The 11,663-nt window shown below is 37.8% G+C and overlaps 1 protein-coding gene across 1 annotated transcript; it reads left to right on the top strand.

Annotated features, from left to right (window-relative positions):
* The first annotated feature begins 1,800 nt into the window (after nt 1-1,800).
* Nucleotides 1,801-10,452, top strand: LOC110943012 (myelin transcription factor 1-like protein). The gene is made up of 2 exons (XM_022184773.1): nt 1,801-2,692; nt 10,151-10,452. The coding sequence occupies exons 1-2, from the start codon at nt 1,801-1,803 to the stop codon at nt 10,450-10,452; spliced, it is 1,194 nt and encodes a 397-aa protein (XP_022040465.1).
* The last annotated feature ends 1,211 nt before the right edge of the window (nt 10,453-11,663 follow it).

The raw sequence follows: 11,663 nt of genomic DNA, 5'->3' as shown, positions 1-11,663 counted from the left end.
TTCATTGTTCATTCAGTATTGCAGGCTCTAAGCCATTGCAAAGGAGGATATGATGCCATGAGGGATTATCAGATGAATATGGTTACAGCTTTGGTTTTGAACAAGAAGTACAATTTTTCTCACATCGTTTTTCATTACATGGCTGAGAACATTACATCAAAGAGTAGGACTTGGATTTATCCAAGATTTGTTTAAATGTTGATAGATCACGCTTACCCTGACATTGAAAGAGATGTAAACAATGATTTGTTAGTACTTTCTCACATGAGTAATGATTCTCTGAAGCAGTTAGCCAGATATCATCCAAATCATCCTGAGCCAAAGAAGATAGCTGAATTTTTCGGATTCATCAAGGATAAGAATTATGTTGATCCAGACCCTGTGAATCATCAAAACTGGAGAAATGAAGAGGAGATGAAAGAAGCTGGTTATGCTAATGAGTTAAAGGCACTTGAAGAATTCAAAAGTACTCGCAATGATTGGTTTGTGAAAGAACAGAGAAAGAGAGGCAAGAAAGCTACTCCCAAAGCACAAAAGGGAGAGGGTTCGTCTTCTTAGCCCAAGAAACGTCAAAAGAAAGTTGCTAAGACTTTGCTTATTGATGAACCTGATATAGAAGAACCAGAACCAGAAGCTGAGGTTGATGTAGAACCTGAAGTTGAAGCTGAAGCTAATGTTGTAGTTGATGTTCGTTTATCGCCTAATTCTCAAAGTTTGCTGGAAAAACTTACTAAGTTTAATGCTCAGAAAGAAAAAGCTGCTGATGATGTAGAAGGTGATGACGTGAACAAAAGTACTACGAACTCTTCTAGTTCTTCTGAAGATGAGATTGATGAGATAGAGCGTGAAAAGAGAATTCAAGCTAAGGTTGAAAAGGAAAAGCAGTTAAGAAAGAGAAAAAGACAGGAGAAGGATGATGCTGCATATGTTCCATCTCCTGAACATGTGTCTGAATCACAAACGTCTCCTTCAGGTGGAAGGAAGAAAGCTGGTGCTAGAAAGAGGATTGTTTCTCCAAAGATCAAAAGGCCAATGAAGATTGTGTTGAAGAAGAAACCTTCCCAAGAACCAAGTAAACCACCATCACCACCACCTGAACCTATACCACATCAATCACTAATACATTCACCACTACATCAATCACCCCCAAAACAACCTACACCACCAAGACAACCATCACCATTAAATCTTTCACCACCTCATTCACCACAACAAATTCATACTATTACACCACCACAACAACAAACTTTTCTCACATATCAACAAATATTCCAAACACCACCACCTTCACAACCACCTATTCAAACCACACCTGGTTCTTCAAGGTACAAAGGTTTTCCAACCGTTTCTCCGAATTTGAGTATGGGTCTTGATGAGATTGGAGACTTTGATTTTGCAAGTAATGTTCAAGTGAAGAATGTGGAGAGTAAAGTTGATGTTGTGTCAGCTGAAAACAAAAGGTTGGCTGATTGTGAGAATATTCTCGAGATGCGTGTAAAGAAATTAGAGTCTGAAAACAAGTCATTGCTGAATAAAATAGATGCTGATCAGACAGAGATTGATATTTTGAAGGTGAGAGTGGCAGAATTAGAAGAAGAAAAGGCACGCAGAGATGAACACAACAAGTACTTTGAGCTGAAAAACAAAGAACTTGAAGCTGCCAAGGCAATGAAAGATCAAGAGTTATACATGGTGAACAAAATTCTTGAAAATATGCTCGGGAAATCAATTGAACAAAGGTATGAAGAGATAGAGGTTGAGGAAGTTAGGGCAAAGCGTCAAGCAGAGATTGATGCTTAAATGCAAGACAAAGGAAAAAGTGTTGAAAGTTCTGTGAATGCTGAAAGATCAATAATTTTAGCTACTGATCCTGAGTCTCCTATTCAGAATCCTGTTCCTATATCTTCTGTGTCAGCTATCTTTGAAGAAGATGTATCACTTGAAGATATTGCTGGGAATGACGATGAAGAAGATGATGAGGAGGATAATGATGAAGAGGATGACAATGAAGAGGGTGATGACGAAGAGGATGATGATGAGGAAAAAGTATTTTTGGCGAGTAGTCATAGTTCTGATGATGACAATGATGACGATGACAATCAGGCAGGTACAGGTGTTTCTACTACTGAAGCATCAAATGAAAAGAATGTTGATGATTTAATGAATGATGATGCGAATGAAGTATCAGAGGGAGCTGATGGAGAGGGGGAGCATGTTGATGATCAAAACGTTGATCAAGTTGAAAAGTTGATTCTTCAAATAGAGTCTCATGTTGAAGAAGGTGAATTCAGGCATACTTACACGTTGAATGAAATCCTGAAGATGTTCAATGTGAATGAAGATGAATTTACGTTTGATTTCGAAGAAGAGCTGAATGTGTTCGATATCAATCATCAACCTGAGTATGAATACAAGTATGTTGAGGATGCAGATGTGTATGACAGGGTTAAGATTGAAGACTGTACTGATGAAGAGAGTTTGAATGAAGACACTTCTGAATTTCCAACACTGATGGAGTTCTTTAGTGAAGAAAACATGGATGAACTAAGGAGGAAAGTCACTGAGATGTTGAAAGACAAGAACTTCGATGGTACTATAAAAGATCCTCAGAAAGAAGAACGAAAGAAATGGTTCAAAGATAGCCATGAAAGGAAGTTCAAACGACGGTTAAAGTTTTATCAAAGATATAGAAGTATTTCACTGGGAGATATCATTAGCTGGGGTTTCCTACCTCATGTTAATGCATATGCGATTAGAAGAGAATGCGGTGTCACACCCCGACCACGTGGAACAACAAAACGTGGCGGAAACGTCGGGGAGTGTTGGGACAGAATCATTGTTTCATGACATATGGAAATTGAAATATTGTTTTATTGATTTAATGATCTCATTGTTCTAATACAATCAAATAAGTACAACTATGATCTTCCAAGTTTTAAAGTTGCTAAGGCACGAGTCCATCCTAAATGTAGCATGTATCAACAATCATCTCAAGACAGCACCTGAAACATGTGTAAAAATAGGTACGTCAGCATAAAAATGCCTGTGAGATACATAGGTTTTGTGAAAATAGGATTCATGACTTTAGTTTAAAGAAAACGTTTAATAACAGTCAGTCATGAACCTTGTAATTTGCTTTGTCTTGTAAATAAAAAAAAATGATAAGATCAGATGATATGTATAAATAAGAAGACACTGTATGGTTAAACGGATAACCATGTAAAATGTGTTTGTATAAGATGAGTTGTTGTAAAACAATGTCTTATGAAAAGTATGTTATTTGTATAAAGTGTTATATGACTTAAATTGAAATGATTCAAATAACGCTACGATATGTAATACCATGTAATGCATAAGCAAAAGTTATGTATGGTAAATGAAATGAGATTTCTTTAACCACAAGTAAAAATGTACAAAACAAAGTGTTTGAATAAATCAAAAGTTATGCTTTGTAAAATAATGTAAGGTTAAACGAATAACCTTATAGTAGCATATTAACAGTATACTTTGGATTTGTAAATAACATATTAAAAATATGTTTTGGTTTGTTGATAAAATGCATATGTTGGTTCTGTACAATACCACACATGAGAGTATATTAAACTATACTTTTTGGGAGTATATCAAAATATACTTTAAAGGTGCGATTTAAGAATTCATTCAGACCTAGTGCATCAAACTACACCTTTGAGACTATAAGGATACCACAAAGGAAATCCCTATTTGGATGGAGAAACAAATTGGTTTCAGACATTCCATGACAACAGGAATGGGGTGTCTAGTCCTATAGCGCTATATCATACTACCAATCGGTCTGGTGAATGTATAAAATAAGTACAATCCAACAATTAATCTTATATTCTTTGAGAAATCAGTGTTTAAACCATAGATAGTCATTTAGTTTGTCAAAAGATAAATACTAACATGTATAATCTATTATACTTTGAAATCATGAAAATAACAGATAGGTACACATGCTTCACCCCAAAACAGTCGAAAACAGTAAAAGATGGGGTTCTATGTACTCACCTGAGATTGCTTTGAAGTTCTTGTATAATAACCAGATAATGCTAAAGATCACGGGATATCAAACGGCACCTAATAGGTAGCTATGTTAATATACCGGACCAAATCGGAAGGATCGGATAGTATGCGGGTTTGTAAACCAAACGAGTATGGAGACTCGTGTAATATGGTTTAACAAAGCCTACATACTAAAATGAAACCTAACCTAAGTGCTTGCGACCCATCACGACCCGTTTAGGTAGCTTATGCTACCTTAACGCGTCGTTCGCGTAGAACGCGTTTGGAACGCCTAACATCGTGACCACAAGGCATAACCTCGGAAGGTTATAGCTATGGTCACCTAATGTGTTTGGTCGGATCCTAATGATCGACCAAATGGGTCGGGTTCGAAAGTATAAGTGATGGTTTAGATCGCTTACCTTACGACCCTATATATGCACTAAACTAAAAGTGACGAGCTAAGCATGTTAGAACATGCTTAACTAAGTTTAGAAAACAGGTTTGGCATCAAAACAAACGGCTTTGATGCTCACGAGTAGTTTGGTTACAAAATATGCAAGAATGCACATTTTGGCCGAAGCTACGACTCGTCACTGAGCCTAGATAACGTGGTAATCAGTAGGTATAGTCACTACGGACTATAACCATCGTGATCACACTCACGTTATGAAGTTCCATGAACTTCGGGTTGACCATAAGCTGGTCAATGCAGAAAGTCAACAAAAGGTTGACTTTCGGACTCGCTTTCCGAAAAGCGAATTAAAGCTTAAAATTGAACAAGAGTTGATATGTGCCAATGATACACATATTTTTACAAATCTCAAGTATGAAATACAATATTTCATTGGTTTGGCATTTGTTTGATGGTGGAAGTGAGACAGGTGTCACAGTCTCCCCTACTTTAGGAAATTTCGTCCGGAAATTTAATTCTAGAGGAAACTTATGAGGACAGCTGTGACGGTTTCGCCTTCTAATAGATCCATTGAACCCTTGAGTAAAACTCTGGGCCATGTTAGGACTCTTAGCGAATTTGTTAACCCTCAAAGTGAATTCCTTGTAATAGTAAAACATGAAATTTTGGACTACGGACAGAAGAACGTTTCTTATGAAGGCTTATCATAGGAAACTCGGTGTGTGATTGAGATCAGAATTGGGGGAGTGTGAGAATAATTGACATTGGTCGAGGTCCAAGACTTCTCCCGTATCATTATTCTTGTCACTAGGTCTTAACACATGATGAAGCTTCCTGTGGCTCCTATGCACTGAATTCCATAATTATGTAGGCCTCCATAATTACGTAATTCCTTGCACAGTCCGCACAGTCCATTTCGTAATGCGTAGGAAATATTACTCTAATAAACATGAAGCGATTAGACTAGACCATCAAAGGGTCCTTTTAATTAGATCAATGAACGATCTTTTTAACTAGATCAACACATGATCTTCTTAACTAGACCGTCGCACGATCTCTTTAAATAGACCACTTAAGGGATCATTTTTAGTTACATCATCACATGATATTTCTAATCAGATTTTCAAAATCAATCTGTTTAACCAGACCATTCAAGAGGTCCAATTATAGAATAATACTTTATAACCCGAGGGACTTAACTACAATGTTGAAGTCCATTAAGGGTTTAAGATAGTATCTTTGGATATCCTATTATGAATCTCTCGTATGAGATATGAAAGATTCTATGAGGATTTGGATGGATCACATACAACCACAAAACATGTAAGAAAGCACATAAGCACAAATTTAGTGAACTTGATTCTTTATTTTGTTACCTTTAGGTATGGATATTTAAAGCACACTAGGAATCCAACCCATGGATTGCATTTGGCACTTTAATGATTTTTAAAGATCTATCTATAAAGATAGAGGGATTCTCAATAAGAGTTTAGCTTTGTTTCTTAAAAGAAACGAGTGTTTAAGGTTCTTGGGGAGATTATAAGTGATCATAAAATGACAGAACCATACGAGTAGTTTGTCTTTGGGTTGACATCATAAGGTTGTATCAAGCATTCACACAAACGCATAAATTTTGCAGAAATAAAAACAACAAATCTTTATTTATGTAACAACGGAATTGTCTTGAAGTGTCACAAGATAACAACCAAGGAAATACACAACACTAATTGTTCACTGCTGCATCATTGTTCATGTTTGCCTCATTGATGTTGAACACTCGTCCATGCACTGGAGGTATGTTAACAAGCCTTGGGCAATTGTTCCTGTAGTGGGTAAGGTCACCACAGTTATAACATGACCCCGGAAGGAACCGTGCTTGAACAGCAGCAGGGTTTGCAGCAGCTTGATTTGCATAACGACAAACATTGATCAAATGTCCCAACCGCCCACAGTGGGTACATTTGTGACACTGCTCTTGCTCTAGATGATGACGGTTGCACTTGTTGCACAAAGGTGCGGTACCAACATAGTTTTGTCTTTTACGAGGTTGTGCTGGCTGGTTTGGTGCAACCTGTTTGTCTTGAGCAGTTACAGCGTAGCTTTGAGAGGCTTTGCGCTTCTTCTTCTTGGACACCTCAGCATTTTCTTCCTTTGGTTCCACATGAGCAGTCTTGTCAGATGGTCTTAAGTCGCCCTTCCGAAACAGCTTGCGCTTCCTGATATGGGATTCAGTCAAAGTGGCAGCCAATTCAATGGCTTGTCTGACAGTAGTAGGGTTGCTGCCAGTAACGATATCCTTAACTACGTCAGGAAGACCATCAATGTATTTCTCAATCGCCTTATCCAGAGGCATAACCATAGTAGGGCATAACAAGCTCAATTCTTCATAGCGGTCAGTATAGGCTCGATGTTCCCCACTGTCTTGCTTCAAATCATCAAATTCCTTTTCTAGGGCCCTTAGCTCATGACGAGGACAGAATTCCTTCATCATAAGAGCCCTAAGCTCGGCCCAAGTCTGTGCTAATGCAACCTCAGCACCGCGGTCTCTCATAACCCCGTTCCACCACGTAAGAGCCCTCTTCTGAAACACACTCGTAGAGAACTCGACCTTGCGATTTTCAGGACACTGAACGTGACGGAAAGTATTCTCAATGCTCTCGAACCATTGAAGAAGCCCAGTTGCTCCCTCAGAACCACTAAACAGCGGTTTAGCCGAGTTAAAATTCTTGAAATTGCATGGAGCATTGTTGTTGTTGATGGCTTGGGTTATTTGAGCATAAAGATTTGGGAAGGCAACAGCCATTTGCTGCGCGATGATTTCTGCCAGTTCGGCATTTGCTATTTGATTGTCGCGTTGAGGAGGCATTCTAAAAGAGGAAACATGAGAGGAAACGAGTGAGAGAATTAGACGAAAAGAATGAGATGAAACAAATCTGATGAAAGCAAGGATTAGTGGTCATTTGTTTGTTACTAAAAAGCAACAAACAACCCTGGTGATTAATCAAAGTAAGTAGGTCAAAAATAATGTATCGCGAAGACATGCTTGCCTATAAGTGGACACTCACCCCAAGAGTTCCCAGGTAAGAGTGACTGGTCTGATTATGTGGATTTGTACGAACACTCTAGCCTTAGACAGAAAACTCAGAGTACAGGCATCCACTCTTCCAGATTGCACGCGTTCACATTATTTAGACCAACTTTGACGGGATTTTGAAAACTCAAAGGGTTCAAAACCATATAATAAATCATCCTAGAACATATGATTAGTTTTTAAAGCGGGATATAAATTTATGTTATTATTGTGGTTGTCACCTAAGAATAAGTGACGGTATTGTTTTAAAACTAAACACAAGAAAACTTGTGTTAGGGTCCTAGGAAGGTTATAGTCTAGGTCAAAGCATTACTAATAACCTAATTCCCTATAACCATTGGCTCTGATACCAACTTTTCTGTCACACCCCGACCACGTGGAACAACAAAACGTGGCGGAAACGTCGGGGAGTGTTGGGACAGAATCATTGTTTCATGACATATGGAAATTGAAATATTGTTTTATTGATTTAATGATCTCATTGTTCTAATACAATCAAATAAGTACAACTATGATCTTCCAAGTTTTAAAGTTGCTAAGGCACGAGTCCATCCTAAATGTAGCATGTATCAACAATCATCTCAAGACAGCACCTGAAACATGTGTAAAAATAGGTACGTCAGCATAAAAATGCTTGTGAGATACATAGGTTTTGTGAAAATAGGATTCATGACTTTAGTTTAAAGAAAACGTTTAATAACAGTCAGCCATGAACCTTGTAATTTGCTTTGTCTTGTAAACCATAAAAAAAACGATAAGATCAGATGATATGTATAAATAAGAAGACACTGTATGGTTAAACGGATAACCATGTAAAATGTGTTTGTATAAGATGAGTTGTTGTAAAACAATGTCTTATGAAAAGTATGTTATTTGTATAAAGTGTTATATGACTTAAATTGAAATGATTCAAATAACGCTACGATATGTAATACCATGTAATGTATAAGCAAAAGTTATGTATGGTAAATGAAATGAGATTTATTTAACCACAAGTAAAAATGTACAAAACAAAGTGTTTGAATAAATCAAAAGTTATGCTTTGTAAAATAATGTAAGGTTAAACGAATAACCTTATAGTAGCATATGAATATCAATCTCATCGATATCATCGATCTCATAAGTATCATACCAAATCCCATCAATCGAACAGTATACTTTGGATTTGTAAATAACATATTAAAAATATGTTTTGGTTTGTTGATAAAATGCATATGTTGGTTCTGTACAATACCACACATGAGAGTATATTAAACTATACTTTTTGGGAGTATATTAAAATATACTTTAAAGGTGCGATTTAAGAATTCATTCAGACCTAGTGCATCAAACTACACCTTTGAGACTATAAGGATACCACAAAGGAAATCCCTATTTGGATGGAGAAACAAATTGGTTTCAGACATTCCATGACAACAGGAATGGGGTGTCTAGTCCTATAGCGCTATATCATACTACCAATCGGTCTGGTGAATGTATAAAATAAGTACAATCCAACAATTAATCTTATAATCGTTGAGAAATCAGTGTTTAAACCATAGATAGTCATTTAGTTTGTCAAAAGATAAATACTAACATGTATAATCAATTATACTTTGAAATCATGAAAATAACAGATAGGTACACATGCTTCACCCCAAAACAGTTGAAAACAGTAAAAGATGGGGTTCTATGTACTCACCTGAGATTGCTTTGAAGCTCTTGTATAATAACCAGATAATGCTAAAGATCACGGGATATCAAACGGCACCTAATAGGTAGCTATGTTAATATACCGGACCAAATCGGAAGGATCGGATAGTATCCGGGTACGTAAACCAAACGAGTATGGAGACTCGTGTAATATGGTTTAACAAAGCCTACATACTAAAATGAAACCTAACCTAAGTGCTTGCGACCCATCACGACCCGTTTAGGTAGCTTATGCTACCTTAACGCGTCGTTCGCGTAGAACGCGTTTGGAACACCTAACATCGTGACCACAAGGCATAACCTCGGAAGGTTATAGCTATGGTCACCTAATGTGTTTGGTCGGATCCTAATGATCGACCAAATGGGTCGGGTTCGAAAGTATAAGTGATGGTTTAGATCGCTTACCTTACGACCCTATATATGCACTGAACTAAAAGTGACGAGCTAAGCATGTTAGAACATGCTTAACTAAGTTTAGAAAACAGGTTTGGCATCAAAACAAACGGCTTTGATGCTCACGAGTAGTTTGGTTACAAAATATGCAAGAATGCACATTTTGGCCAAAACTACGACTCGTCACTGAGCCTAGATAACGTGGTAATCAGTAGGTATAGTCACTACGGACTATAACCATCGTGATCACACTCACGTTATGAAGTTCCATGAACTTCGGGTTGACCATAAGCTGGTCAATGCAGAAAGTCAACAAAACGTTGACTTTCGGACTCGAAAAGCGAATTAAAGCTTAAAATCGAACAAGAGTTGATATGTGCCAATGATACACATATTTTTACAAATCTCAAGTATGAAATACAATATTTCATTGGTTTGGCATTTGTTTGATGGTGGAAGTGACACAGGTGTCACATGCGGCGTGCAGTATTTTGAATGTTTATATGATATTATGTCCCTGCCTTGGTGGGATGTAGAGGAGTTATCGAAGGTGAGAACCTTAGGATATCCAGTGAGAAAGAATGATGTTGTGATGTGGGGTCTGATAAAGTTTGAAGCCCTGAAAAATTTCAAGCACTGGAAGCCGCATTACCCAAAGAAAGTTAGAAGAGTTAATCCGGAAACCGGTGATGTAGAAACGATCTTGAATGTGAAAAGGCCGAAAGCGATGAAGAACATACCGGTGCCCAAGATGGAACAAGAGTTTTACAAAGGTTTTATGGGCTGGGTGTACAGTTGTATCTCGACAGAGGCTGTGATCATTTATCGAGCTGGTTAGGAAATCAGAGAGATTTTTGTCTATGACCCGATGTGGTTGGTTAACTGCTCAGCTAAAGATATTGAATGTTTGTTTATCAACAAGATCCGCTTCCAATAAGAAGATAGAGAGCAAGCGATGCAGTTCCAGAAAGTCATAACCATTTGCTTTCAGAAAGGCATAAATTCTGAAAGTAAATGGAATTCAAAATGGTGGTCGCTTGAAGAAAAAGAAAAGAGGAAAGCTGAAAGGGAAAGAAAGAAATTAGAAGAAAACAAAGGGAAGTGGATGAAGATGCAAGCTGAAGAAGCTAAGAAAGCGAAGAAAGAAAACGAAAGGCTGAGAAACTTGCTGAGAAAGAAGCCTAAGCAAAGAGAGGAAAGTTTCAAGACATTGTGAAGATCTGAAGACCTGAAGACCAAGACTGAAGACTCCGGCTGTATCCAAGGGGGAGTTTGTTAGTACACGATGTCTAAAGCCTACGTCTTAGTCTAGGTCATGCTTGTATAGGGTCTAGGGGTCTAATATGTCAAGTATGTATAATACGGGGGCTGAAATGTAATTTTATGATTAAGTGTAGTGATTCCGCTTGAAATGATAAGGTGTCATTTCAAGCGAAATCTCAGTAGTATGTATAGTCAGTTGTGTTTCTCATTTTGGCACAGAATCACGAAGTTGTAACCGAACTGCTGCCGGATTTCCAAGGGAATTTTAATGAGAAACAAGTGTTAAAAGTGATATTCCTCTGTTTTCTACTCATTTCTCTCTGATTCAACACTGTTTGTTTGTTTCTGCCACTCAAACAGTGGTATTTTGACTCTGATTGACTCATTAGATCGTCAAATCGGTCCTACAAAGTCTACCATCTTCCACATTCAAACTCGGCCTTCACCTGCACACCCTTTTCCTCCGGTAGATGATGATCCAAATCCCTTTACAGCAGAGGAGTTGCATTGGGTGTATGATTACACCCTGGCTTAATTACAACTAGATCGACTACGACTTGGGGTGACTCAAAACAAACTTCAATACAAACCCTCCTGTTACAAACCTCCGTCCAACACAAGTCATGCATAGTACATAGCTGGGCTAGAGGATACAAAACCGACCTAATTGAGGAATACGTACCTAGGTCGGATGAAGAAACGATCTATCCATCTCCTGACTCCGGACGCGGTTATCGAGACACGAGACTGAACAGTTATGATAGCGATTATACTGTGTCATTTTTT

The sequence above is a fragment of the Helianthus annuus genome, chromosome 5, assembly GCF_002127325.2.
Source record: "Helianthus annuus cultivar XRQ/B chromosome 5, HanXRQr2.0-SUNRISE, whole genome shotgun sequence".
Lineage (NCBI taxonomy): Eukaryota > Viridiplantae > Streptophyta > Magnoliopsida > Asterales > Asteraceae > Helianthus > Helianthus annuus.
Note: the sequence above shows the minus strand (reverse complement) of the source record. Positions and strands in the feature narration are given on the sequence as shown.

What these genes read in the sequence shown, in the direction of transcription:
- LOC110943012 (XM_022184773.1), top strand. Translation starts at nt 1,801, where the DNA reads ATGCAAGACAAAGGAAAAAGTGTTGAAAGTTCTGTGAATGCTGAAAGA. An exon ending in GTTTTATCAAAGATATAGAA is followed by an intron (nt 2,693 to 10,150) that starts GTATTTCACTGG and finishes GGTGGGATGTAG; the next exon opens with AGGAGTTATCGAAGGTGAGA.